At 39.6% G+C, this 13,830-nt stretch overlaps 1 protein-coding gene across 1 annotated transcript in view; it reads left to right on the top strand.

Annotated features, from left to right (window-relative positions):
* Positions 1–13,311, top strand: part of SLC25A32 (solute carrier family 25 (mitochondrial folate carrier), member 32) — a 25,462-nt gene extending 12,151 nt beyond the window's left edge. The window contains exons 3-8 of the mRNA XM_006897170.1: positions 545–630; positions 1,964–2,124; positions 3,730–3,843; positions 4,141–4,286; positions 5,185–5,315; positions 13,184–13,311. Coding sequence (XP_006897232.1) covers positions 545–630; positions 1,964–2,124; positions 3,730–3,843; positions 4,141–4,286; positions 5,185–5,315; positions 13,184–13,311 — 766 coding nt within the window. The remainder of the gene's footprint in view (positions 1–544; positions 631–1,963; positions 2,125–3,729; positions 3,844–4,140; positions 4,287–5,184; positions 5,316–13,183) is intronic.
* The last annotated feature ends 519 nt before the right edge of the window (positions 13,312–13,830 follow it).

Here is a 13,830-nt window from a genome sequence, read left to right on the forward strand (position 1 = left end):
AACATGGGTGTGCATATATCTGCTTGGATGTCAGGTTGGTTTTTGTAGGGTCGCTATGAGTCCTCCTCCACTCCGCAGCACCTAACAGCAACAATGCAGTGATTTTGACATGCCAGTCAGTGAAACAACATGGCTCAATCAATTTCTCGCTGACTTGGAAGAGAAATGCAAGGCCCATTGTTAGTTTCATTCTCTATACGCTTTCATTCTCTGTTCACCCAAATGTGTTTGTTCTGAGAGAAAAGTTTTTTTTAATAGGAAGAAAATAGATGAGATGAAGAAAAACTCCTTACAGATGCCACTTCAGTGAGGTGGATTCGGAAAGATGAGCTGTGTAACTGGTTTGTTACTTTGGTAAATTTAATTAATATTCATATATTATAATTTCATTATAAACCATTTTCAGCAAATCCATTCTTAGAAAAGGTCTTATTTTGTTGTTGCATTATGTATTACTTTGAGGGTACCGTTAACACATTTTGAAGCAAACTGTAGTACTTTATTATATCAATTCAAATATCTCAAACTGTTTTTAAATTTTTAGTTACAATGCCATCAAATCTTACAAGACAGAAGGAAGAGCTGACCGCTTAGAGGCGACAGAATACCTGGTCTCAGCTGCTGAAGCTGGTAAGAAAAAGTGTGAACTACAGAGTGTCCATTTCCAGCCTGACTTCTTTGATCTTGCTTTCCCTTTTTCCTTTAAACACCAGCATTTAAGTATATCCATTTTACTGTATTACTCGGTTAGCACATAGAAAAACTTAGAAAGGAGATTTCCTCTTTGGTTCTAGGACAGATTTTTTACAAACTTTAAATTTTACATTGGTTTGAATACAGATAAATGTTAAATATTTTTAACTTAGCATATAAGTAACCTTTAGTAAAGTGATGGATCTATTAATAGTTAAGATGATTTCATAGCATATTCATTTACAGTGTAATTTCAACTTTTAAATTATACAACTTAGTAACCTATTTTAAATCATACATGTATAATACACAGAAGAAAAAACAGGAAACCAAAGCCCTATGTCTTTATATCTTCTACTTTGATACTTCTCTTTCCTTGACTTTGTAAATGTTCTTAATGGTGTGAGTTCTTGAAAACAAATGTCTTGCTCACTTTTGAGTACTTATTTACAGAATCCTATTTACAATATGACTTAGTAAATACTTGTTAAACAATTGACTGCTTAGGAATCTCAGAAAATAAGATATTTAGCCAATTACAAATAAACACAACATTGTAACCTTCTGTGAGAAATGTAAAATCTTATTTATTACATTACATAGTTATTTTTTTAGGGGGGAGTGTTAGTTGTTATGTGCTGTCAGGTTAGAATTGACTCCTAGCTGACTCTCCAGTGGGTTTGCGGTGGCAATAAGTCACATGAAAAGAGATTGCTCGTGTTTCTCCAGCAGAGCTAGTTGATGGATTAGAACTTTCTACCTTTGGATCTACTTTATAAGCATTTGAGTAAGATGCTGATGGAGTATATGTACACATAGTTTCCTCCTGATCTTTTACCCCTCTTGTTTAGACCATCTCACACTCCTGACGATTTTTCTCTTAGTTTGCTTCTTAGAACTTGTACTGGCTCTCTACAAATTAGATGTTTCTTAAAACAATGAGTCTCTGATGGCACAGACAATCAAGCACTCAGTTAGTAGCGGGAAGATTAGTGGTTCAAATCTAACCAGAGCCAACTCAGGAGACAGATGTTGTGATCCACTTCTGAAAGGTTTTCTTCCTTTTTGGAAGCATTTCTCCTTCACCCAAATGGAGTCACACTGAGCTGTTATCAGCTTGACAGCAACTAGCACCTCAAGGACTGTGTAACATGGTGTGAAAATCCCTATGTGAACTCTTTTTTTTATATAATGGATTGTTCTTAATTTGGTTTTGCTAAAATGAGAAAGTACCTGTGTACTGAATAATCTTATTTCAATTTTATTTTAGGAGCCATGACCCTCTGTATTACAAACCCATTGTGGGTAGCAAAAACTCGCCTTATGTTACAGTATGAGAGTGAGGTTAACCCTCCACAACGACAGTATAAAGGATTATTTGATACACTTACGAAAATATATAAGTATGAAGGTGTGCGTGGATTATATAAGGTAATATCTTGTTATCAACATGTATTTTGAGTAACTGAAAATAGTAACTTACATTGGCTTTATTGTCTCAGTTCTGAATAGTGGATAGACAGTACTAAAAAGAAGCCAAATTCTTGAGTACAAAACAAGTTAATGAAAACAGAAATGTATTTTTCAATATGAAAATTGGACCTTAAGTTATTTATCACCATTACTTTAAGGTGTAACGTTCTGACTGGTGGGTGTGAAAGGAACAGTCTGAAACTTTATCTGGTGTGTTTTCACTCAGGCAGACAAACAGGTCATTTAGTCTTCACTCTCATCCCTCGAAGCTCTGGTCTCTTGGGAATACGTGATAACGTAGTGGGGGGAAGAGGTCACTGGGTCTCGTAAGATCTCAAGAGATGCTGGTAGGTACCACTTCAAAGTGCTGAAGAGCAATGGTGTCACTGTGGCGACTAAGGTGTGCCTGATACAGGCCATGGTCTTTGTAATCACTTGTTATGCATCAGAGAGCTGGACAATGACTAGGGAGGATAGAAGAAGAATTGATGTCTTTGAGCTGTGGTGCTGGAGAAGAGTATTGAATGGATTGCTAAGAAAACTAACAGGTTCATCCTGGAGAGGGTTAAACCGGGCTCCTCCTTGGAGGCAAGGATTGTGAGGCTTCGTCTAATATACTTTGGACATGTTGCAAGGAGGGACCAGTCCTTCGAGAGGGACATCATGCTTGGGAGGTTGGAGAGACAGCATAGGAAGGGAAACCCTCTATGAGGGTTGAGTCAGTGACTGGGGTAATTGGGGTGGGGGTGTCAGAGACAGTGAGATTGGCATAGGACAGAGCAGGATTCAGGGCTATTGTACATAGGGTCGCTATGAGTCACAAGCGACTCGACGGCTCATAACAACAACAACAACATGGTAACATGGTCAGTGTACCAAAAGTATAACAACTCTAACCATATCAAGGGATTATCTGTCTAGATTTTATGTGAATTAAAAAACAACAGCAAAACTAGCCTTTTGCTTGTAAGATTTTTAAAATTTCTTCCTAATGATAGAATTTCTTCCTGTTGCTGTTTTAAAAACTGTTTTTCTCCTGTCTTTCTTCTTCTCCAAGTCCTGGCCCCATCTCCTTTTCACCTCTAGAGCTTGTACCTAATTTAGAATAAAAATTGGACACATTAAATTTTTGTTTTTCAAGAACTATATAGCATGCTATTCATGTTAACATAGTGACTTTATAGATAATGAAACCACAGATGGAAGAGATAAGTTGTTTAGGACCTGAATGATTTATAGATACGGTTCTAAAAAGCCAGTCATAGTTTCTATTACAGATATATTTCAGTTTAAAAATTTTCGTTTTCTGACCTTATAATAACTTTTTGTTGTTGTTTAAATGTATCCAGTGTTAAGAGAGATTAAAGTGTGAAAAATTGATTCTTAACTTAAAAACTAAAGTAAGAAAGAATTCATTTTAAAAATTCCATGTACAAAAATGTTATTCATTTAGACCTTAAACAGTATTTGTTTAAAGAACTATCAAGAAGAGAGAAAAAAGGTACATTTTGAAAGTATATTTTATAGTTGAGTTTTGGTTTTTATGAAATGATTCCCTTCTAGGGATTTGTTCCTGGACTGTTTGGAACATCACATGGTGCTCTTCAGTTTATGGCATATGAGTTGCTGAAGGTGAAATACAACCAGCATATCAATAGATTACCAGAAGCGCAGCTGGTAAGACAATTCTTGAAAAAAAATTATGTCATTTACTTATATGGGCATTTTATAGATGTTACTTTTAGCGTACTTCCATTGGTGGTACTGCTGTGGCTATAAATATTGACTTTGCCATAAACATAATTTATTATCTTAGATAGACTAATAATATGCAAATGTTCAACTAGAACCCTTTAATTGTTAAGAAGACAGCAATACTTGCTATTAAAGTTCCACTTCTATATTTGTGTCCCTGTGTAATGTTGACTTCTATATATTTTAAGAGGAACAGAAGTGTCTTTTATTGTCATTTAGAGCACAGCAGAATATATATCCGTTGCAGCACTATCCAAAATATTTGCCGTCGCAGCAACATACCCATACCAAGTTGTGAGAGCTCGTCTTCAGGATCAACACATTTTTTACAAGGGAGTGTCGGATGTCATCGCACGGACATGGAGGTGAGAGGACGGGCTGTGTCCTAATCTGTCTTAGAAGGGACCTTGTGTGTCTTAGATTGCCAAGTTGGTGCTTATTTAAAGCAAAAGCCGTTGCACTGTGCATGGAAGATGGCTAGTGGGCCATGCATTTTAACATTCTGAGTATCGTGATATTAAATAGAGGAAGTAATTTCTTAAAGAAAAAGAAAACATTTAAAAACACCAGTTAGTCCATTTGTGAAAAACTCAGACCTCCTCTTGGCATCATGATGTTTGTGGATAACTTGTTTCCATTCTGCTCAAGAGATGCTAGTGTTTTAGCATCAGACACGGGACTAATTAGACTTTTTTGGGGGGATAATGACTACACTTTTAATTAGTGAGATTTTAGACTGCTCTAAGTAAACATTCCCATATTTCCCTTTTTTTCTAAAAAGCTCAGAGAAGAATATTTTAAATGTGTGCATTTAGTTCCATTCAGAAGGTAATGTTTTTTTCAGAAGATAATTTATTGAGAAGCTCGGTGACAAATGGTATAGTCTAAGTATTAAAGAAATGTTGCATTTTTGTGTTTATACTGTGTTTAGTGTTGTCTAGTATTAACGTGAACTGTGGCATTTTATGCCTTTATTAGATCAGAGTTAAAACTCCTACATATACTAAAGGCATTTGAAAGACAGCATTGAAGCACTTTGAAATTCAGTTTTGAGGTGGTGCTTCCCTTCCTTTCTCAATCCACAGAATATAAACCCTTCCAAAGGGCTCACAAATGACATTATTTCAGGATAGTGAAAATGTAGACTTAAGTTATAGTGAGGTTTGCCTTCTTACTCTATGCTCTACATTTAAATGTTAAACATTTGTGGTTTGGGGCTAACCGTTTAGGAAATTAAGCATTTATCCATTTTTCCCTCTGTAGGAAAGAAGGCGTTGGAGGATTTTACAAAGGAATCATCCCCAATTTGATTAGAGTGACTCCAGCCTGCTGTATTACCTTTGTGGTATATGAAAATGTCTTACATTTTTTACTTGGCCTTTCAGAAAAAAAAAGTAAGCTAAAATAAGGCAAGGTGACCTTTTGGCCTAACATGCCTGACAATGGAAAGTGGTCATAATCATTATAAGTCAAAGACCTAAGTCTTGATGATATTATGTGCTTCCTGCCTTCCCAAGTGTGAGATTCGGCTACCTCTGCCTGAAATAGTTGCCATCAATACAATGCTAAAACTGACATCAAGAATAGAGTTCCATTAATTCATCCATTTCATCATTCAAGTAGAAACTGATTTGTTGCAACCTTTTCTAAGTGGATTAGATGACTTTGCTGCTTTTTCTAAACTCATTTGTGTGAATGAGTCTTGAAATTGTCCTTTGTGCAATAGTAAGAAGCTAACTTGTGCAAGATGACATTGTCTGTTTCTAGGGTAAATTAAGCTTTAAGAATTACTGAAAAGATGTCACTCAAACCCAGAGCATTTTAGAATCAGGGAACTTTGGTAAGAAAGACTCTAGTTTAAATTCCATTTGAAGGCACAAACTAGCAAAAAGTAAGAGGTTATATACCTCTCCGTTTGTAAAATGCCAGTATCTGGTGTCATTCCAACTCATGCTATTGTTTTCAAAGGCTATCCCATAATTTTAAATTCGCTCCTGGATCTAGTTCTTGTGTTAGGACATAGACGGAATATTTAAAATATATAAAATCTTTTGCCATATTGACCTTTATTTAGCATCTATGACTACAAGACACTTAGTAGAAGCGTGAGTAGATCTGATACAGCTGCTGGACTGTTTGGGATGCTTTTGTTGACAAACTATATGGAAATGGAAATGAGGCTACATCCCTCTTCAGTAATATTCTATTACTTGGGAATATATGGGTCCAGAGCCTCCCCCAAGTGCTCCAGTTCAGGTGTAGATATTAATGGCCATTACTGGTTTTAGTGAGTCAGTGTAGATGCCTAAAATAGGAAGGACTCACCTGAAACATGAATGCTGTTGCACCATCTGTTTGTTGTAAATAAAAGATTGGGCTTTTCAAAGCCATATTTAAATGGTTCTTTGAAAATAGGTCTATTTTTTATATTTTGAGAACAGCATTTTTTTTAAATAAAGATGAAATTATAAGTACTTAATTGTTCTTACTAAAATCTCTTATAATGTGTATAGGAAAACTTTATGATGTATTTTTTTATATTTCTGGCTTATAATTTATATGACATACTGATAATTGATCCTTGTATGGAAAGCAAACTGCAGTTATTTGAAATATCAGGCATCCCCATTGCTTGAATACCTTCTGTGTACATTAAAATTAATAAAACATATTTCCTGTGTTCTCCAACCATTCAAACTGAAGAGTGAATAAAATATGTGTTAAATTACTACAGTCTAAATTAAGAACAAGCAGTAGTATTTTTTCACAAAGTCCTGTAAGGATTCTGAGAAGAGAGAACTCATTTCATTTATTCAACAACAAAACATTTCCTGACGCTGCTCGGTGCCAGATAGCAAAAGAGTGAAGCATCTGTGCCCTCCTGGAATTTTTTACTTTAGTATGGATAGCAGGCAATATATGCGTAGTAAAATTTCAGATACAAAAGTTATAAGTAATAAGAAAGAACAGTTGGAGATTTGTTGTTAGGTTCCTTCAAGTCAGCTCCAACTCCCAGTGACCAAAACATTGAAGGACACCCCACCAGATCCTGTGCCATCCCTACAGTCCCCGCTGCCCGTAGGCCCACTGCTGCAGTCCTGTGTCAGTGCATCTCATTGAGGAGCACCTTCTTGAGTTTTTGCTTTTCCTAGCACGATGTCCTCTTGAGAGACTGGCCTCTCCTGATAACACGTGCAGAGTGTCTGAGACAAGCTCTCACCAACCTTCCTTCTAAGGAGCACTCGGGCTGCACAACTCCCCAGACAGATTTGTCCTTTTGGCAGATCATGAGTTGAAGATAGTGATTCTGTTTTCGACAAAGTGGGATCATTTTAGGGGCAACGTTTTAAGTATTTTGAAAGCCACAGGAAGCTAGAGGGAGAACTTTTCGGGAATTATAAAACCCCAAATTAGCTAGAGGGTTCAGGAGCCCTGGTGGTGAGGAGTTAGCACTCAGCTCCTCGATGAATTCATCAGTAGTTCAGAGTTCTGGGGAGAAAAGACTGGCCTGTGTACTTGCAGAAAGATTGCAGCCTAGGGATCCTGTAGGGCCTTGCCTGCCTCATGAAGCCTCTCCAAGCTAGAATTGCTTTGAGGATGCACAGCAACAGAAGAATAGAGTGAGGTCAGACAGTGTCTCCAGAGGAGCTTGGAGTAGTAGCCAGTCGAATGTTGGTAAAAACACAGGTTTGGAAGGCAGACTGGTTTCAAATTACCTATTTGGTCTGGTCTAAGACAAAGTACTACATCTGCCTTTGTCTCGGGTTACTTCCTTATAAATAGTGTCTTCGATCAGTTCTTAAGCATCATCTGAATTGGAGATTCTCAGGCAAGTGATTGATAGAGGGAGTGCTCTCAGGAGAACTCTACAGTGGAGTAAAGAACCAAAGCAGACATCCCAGAGTGGGAGAGGAGCCATTTCAGAACTGCAGTCTCAACAGATAGCACAGAGCAGTGCAGTGTAAATTGTACCACACACACCATTCCTGCCGGAGGCCTGGGTGTGGGGCTGTTACGTTCTCATGCCAGTTAATCATTGACTGCAGGCTGGGGTAGGATATGCAAGGAGAACTGGGAGCAAACAGATGTCTGGGTGCCTCTTCTCAGCCAAAGACAGTCCTCCAAGAAAGGGGGGAAGCCTGGGTTAGCAGCAGTTGGAGAAAGAGTGTACCAGCCCTAGATAAGGGACCTGCGTGTAGTGTCTGCTAGAAATGTGCATCTTTTTTTTCATTAAGTCCATAGTTCACATCGCTTAGGAAGCAATATTAGTTTATGGTGATAGGAAATTTAGCAACCACTATAGGTGGTGATTACATAACATGATTCATGTAATTGATAACACTAAATTGTATACCTGAAAGTGTGAAATTAGAAAACTATGTTTTTTACAAAAGCCAGCAAAAGTGTCCTTCACTCATAAGACTGTTTCGGTTGAAGTACTTAGCACAGTGCCTGGACCAATATGCATTATCAGAGTCCAGTTGTGAGAAGCCCTGTGGGTGTATTAAGGAAATTGGAATAGATGAGAGGTTGTTCTAGTGATCATCTGGAGAAACAATTGCAACTGGCAAGAAGCAGTGACGCTAGTGAGGAAGCTTTTCCAGATGTCTTAGTGGTGTGATGTTGGGCTGCTAACCAAAGCTCAGCGGTTTGAATCCACCAGCGGCTCCTCAGGAGAAGGATGAGGCAGTCCACTCCAGCCATATTCACAGTGCACAGTTCCTGTGAGTCAACAGCAGTGAGCTTTTTTCAAGAGCCGGTAGGAGCTTGGACCTGTTGATTAAGTTGGAAGTAGTGATTTAGGGTTTGAAGAAACCAGAGACGGTTCAAAGAAATGAAAATATTTGAGCTGGCCTTTGAAGAAATCCTGGGGGGAAAAAGAAACACACAGGTAGCATTCTTGTATAGTGCATCAGTCGATGTGATGATGACAGGAAGAAATGGAAAGAAAATTAAACTGAAATATTTGAGCCAGACCATTACCACCCAAGGTTACCCTTCTCACAAAGGCAAAAGAATTATATACAGCAGAAGAGACCAGAGAGGAGGACCGTACTCAAGTACTAAGGTAGTATGATGATGATGTTAAGTTCTGCAAAGTCGCCTGTGACTCATAGTGACCATAAGTGCAACAGCTCTGAAGCCTGCCCTGTCCTGCCCAGTCTTGCTGACTAAACATGCCAACCCCCATTTCCCCAGTTATTATATCAATCCATCTCATCCTGGGTCTTCCTCTACTGCGCTGTTCCTCCACCCTTCCTAGCATGATGTTCTTCTCCAAGGACCAGTGCCTCCTGACTGCATGCCCAATGTATGTAAGATGGAGTTGTTGTTGTTATGTGCCATCGAGTTGTTTGCGACTCATAGCGACCTTATGTACAAGAGCCCTAAACGCCGTTCTATCCTGTGCCAACCTGGCTGTCTTAAACACACATTCCTACCACTCCACCCACAGAATCGATCTATCTCATCGAGGGCCTTCCTTTCCTGTGCCGTCCCTCCACTCTCCCAAACATGATGTCCCTCTCCAAGGACCAGTCTCTCCTTGCAACATGCCCGAAGTATGTCAGATGAAGCTTCAGAAGCCTTGACTCCAGGGAACATTCTGCCTTCACCCTCTCCAGGACAAACCTGTTTGTTCTCCTAGCAGTCCATGGTATATTCAACACTGTTCTTCAGCACCACAACTCAAAGGCATCAATTCTCTATCATCCCTATTCACTGTCCAACTCTCCAATGCATAGCACGTAATAGCAAAAACTATAGCCTGAATCAGGCGTACCTTAGTCTCCAGCCTGACATCGTTGCACTTCATTACTCTTGAGAGGTCCCTCACAGCTGACTTTCCCAATGCAATTTGTCTCCTGATTTCCTGGCTGCTGTTACCAAAAGTGTTGATTGTGTATACAGCAATTTTAGTGTTTCTTGGAAGAGCAGACTTCGCTGTCTGGAGCATTAAAATATAGGCGGAAGCTTTTTATTAGAGCTCAGGGGAAAGAACGAAGGGGGGGGAAAGGCAGAAATGAGGGTGAAAGTTCAATAGCAAAGAGCTGGAAATAACCCAAGTGCCCATCAACAAATGAATGAATAGAGAAGCTCTGGCATATTCACACAATGGAATATTATGCTGCACTGAAAAATAAGGACCTCATAAAATATACAAAATGGGTGACCCTGGAGGGCATTATGCTGAGTGAAATGTCTCAGTCACAAAAGGACAAATATTGCATACGGCCACTGCTGTAAAATGAGACTGACATCGGGGTTGAGGGAAGACTGAGAAAGAGAGGATAAATAATTTATACTGCATTGAAACAGATGAAGGAGGGAACTATTTAAAAGGGATATACGATTGGGTATTATTGTCATGACAGGAGTCCAGAATGAAGGCTGCACAGTGGAGTGGACTAGTGGGGAGGGATTGTATAACAATGAAAGAGTTTTACTTTTCAAAGAGAAGAGCAAATTGGCAGGGAAGGGTGGGCAGGGAGAAAAGTGCAACAGTGAATGAATGGAAACCCTAAGTCTCTATAAATTAAAAGGAAAAAGAAAAAAGAAATGAGGGTGAAAGTAAAGATAAGATTTACTCATTCCCCAAAGGGACCCACCTCCCTCCTTGGAAGGAAATAATGGAGAGAGGCCTCTTGCCCCCTTGTGAGGTTCTATTTATGGCCTCATTCTCTCGGTAGGCCTTGCAGCTGGAGTCTGAGCCAATGAATGAGATGATACCCACAGAAAGTTCAAAGTGTAGTGGGTGGGTCTCATTCTGGTCCCTGATCTCTGGTGTCATTTCTGCTCCCAAAGTGTGTGCTTCTGACATCACTCATTGGTTCTAATCCTAAGAACATAAAAATTTTCAGAGCTCTTAGTTACTTTGTTTGGATTATATTTGATGGATAAAAGGGAAGTGTTAGTAATACAACAGACATGACTACATCTTAGGGGTCAAACAGGAAGGCTAATCAGAGATAAGAGAAAGCTCAAAATGAGGAAGTTATCAATCAGTTGATTCTAACTCAACCATTTTCCATAGGTTTCTGAGGCTGTAAATATTAATGGGAGGGAGACTTCCCATCCTTCTCAAGTCAATGGTGAATTCAAACCACTGGAGACAGGCAGGCTTTTGGTAATTTGGTTAGGCATGCAAAATGTTACAGACCACGCCTCCAGAGCCCCTTATGCTGATGGCTTCATCCTGCTGTTTTCACTCATTGCCATTAAATTAGAACTGACTCATACTAAAACTGAAGAGGACCTGAAGCACTTGCTGCAGAAGATCAGGGACTGTAGTCTTCAATATGGGTTGAAGCTCAACATCAAGAAGACAAAGATTCTCACCACTGGGTGCCCTGATAGATGGAGAAGAGGCTGAGGTTGTTAATTACAGCTTGCTCGTCTCCACAATCAACACTTAACACCAGCAGTCAGGAAATCAAAAGACGAATTGCATTGGGAAAAATCTGCTGTCAGAAACTTCTCCAGAGTACAGAAAAGCAGCATTGTCTGTCTAGAGACTAAGGTGCACCTAATCCAGGCCATGATCTTCACAGTTACTTGCTATGCATCAAAGAGCTGGACAATGACTAAGGATAACAGAAGAAGAATCAATGCCTTTGAATGTGGTGTTGGGAGAAGAGTCTTGAACATACCATGGACTACTAAGAAAAAAAAAATAAGTCTGTCTTAGGGTGAAACCAAGTTTCTCTTTGTAGGCTAAAATTTTGAAGTTCTGTCTCACATACTTTGGGCACGTGGCCAGGAGAGACTGGCCCTTAGAGAAGGACATCATGCTTGGAAGGATGGAGGAACAGTGCAGGAGAGGAAGACCCTGGATGAGATGATACAGTAACTGAAACAATGGGGGTTGGTGTGTCAGAATTATTGAGACTGGCTTAGGACAGAGCAGAGTTCAGAGCTGCTGTGCATAGGGTCGCTGTGGGTCGCAGGCGACTCGATGGCACATAACAATAACATTACTTCATTGAATTTCCAGGGCAACAACAATGTACTTACTTCCGTTGAATTTCCAAGGCTGTAAATCACACCGGAGGAAATGGCCCATCTCTCTCTTTCAGAGATACCTGTGGATTCAAACCAACAGAGAGGCTCCACCTTTGGGTTCAAGTACAGCTCCCTGGGGACTACACCAACAGACCTCCCTGTTGATGATTTTAGGCAGGCCTAGGGACTTCCAAAAGAACAAACAGCTCTCAACTGGAGAATGTGAAACCAGGGTGCTTCTTGAAGACAAGGATGGTGAAATTCCATCTCACATAATTCAGTTTAGGCATTTTATAAGAAGCCAGTCCTAGGAGAAGGACATCATGCTTGGAAAGGGAGAGGGTTAGCACAAGAGAGAAAGACTCTCAATGGGTTGGATTGACAGAGTGACTGTAGCGATTGGGTCCAGTGCGTTGGAGGTGGTGAAATTGGCTGAGGATAGGGCAAGGTTCAGAGCCATTGTTCCTAGGGTTACTATGAGTCATAGAAATGCATTGGCACATAACAACAACGGAGTATAAAGGTTAAAGACAGATGGCAGGCAGCTGAGGTGGGGATAACACAAATACTCATTTCACTGTAGGCTATTTTGAAGACTAAGCAGATAAAGAAACTAAGTTTTTAAAAATACTGGAAATCTGAGAAGGGTGGGAATGGAGGAGGCTGACCCTGGAAAACCCAGAACTCTTTAAAGGGAGGTGTTTGAGGATTTAAAAAAAGGAAAGAGAAAAGAAAAATTTAGCCAAAACAAAATTTTAAAGTTTACTAGAGCTAGAATGAAGGATGAAGGGTGATGATTTGTGAAAATGTTGATACTTTGTGATATCAGGATCACAACTAAATTTTTTAAAAACATGTTGAAGAGGGACACCTTAAAAGGCATGTTTGTTTGAATTTGTAAGTCATCAGAGTTAGGGTTTCGCTTTGAATATAGGCATTTTCTTGAATATAAAAATCCTTTAGATAAAGTATGTATTAGCACTTTTCATAACAAGGTCTTTTAGCAATTATAAAATAACAAATAAAGTACTGTGAAATGACTTAACCTTTAATTTATGCCTGTTTTCTAAAAATGTGTTAAGTAACGTGTTGTAAATATGTGAAGTTTTGGGTTACATGAAATCTTAGTTTTCTTTTTGAAAGACTGAATAGGAACCAGACGCTGGAAACACCTGCTGGGGCTGCCCGGTATCAATGTCTCTTCCTTCTTGAAGGATTAGCCTGAATTTCTTTCAGAACCTTTTCCTCCCTTTACGCTCAGCTTTGCAGGTCAGGTGGAACGATCCCTGCCAGCACAAGAGGCGGGCCCTGTGTTGCCCAGCCAGTGTACATGTTTATATTGCTACCTATGTTTATAATAAATGGTTTGGAATTGGCACAATTCCCTAAGCTCACCTGAGAAGATGTTGTTATATTGTATAGTGTTATGTCAGGCTGACTCACAGCTGACCCTCTAGCAGGTTGTCAGAAGCTGTATACCACCCAGGATATTGTACAGCCTTCTCCAGAGGAGAAGCAGGTGGGTTCTAACTGTGTGTGCCTTCAGGTTGGCAACACAGCTTCTGACCAATCAGAAGGACTCAGAAGCAATTGTCTGAGAATGGTGATACAGATTCTCTCTTGTGCTATTTTATGAAGGACTCGTGTGAGTGAAAATTTTACTGTTAAACTTGAGGCCAGTTGAGGATCTTGAATTAAAGCAGTGAGTTCGTCCAAAATGGAGTCAACACTAATCAGGTGACAGAAATGGAAACAAAGAAGCGAGATCGTAAGTCACATTCGAGGAGATTCAGAGTCAGTCTTCACCTGCAGCAGTATGTGCCACTGGGATTTTCGGCCAGGCGAACCAATACATTTTCCCGATTATTATTTGCTGCATTGGAAAACACCTTGAGATACCAGAGACGC

The sequence above is a fragment of the Elephantulus edwardii genome, unplaced genomic scaffold (genome assembly GCF_000299155.1).
Source record: "Elephantulus edwardii isolate Elephantulus edwardi_28Jun2011 unplaced genomic scaffold, EleEdw1.0 scaffold00202, whole genome shotgun sequence".
Lineage (NCBI taxonomy): Eukaryota > Metazoa > Chordata > Mammalia > Macroscelidea > Macroscelididae > Elephantulus > Elephantulus edwardii.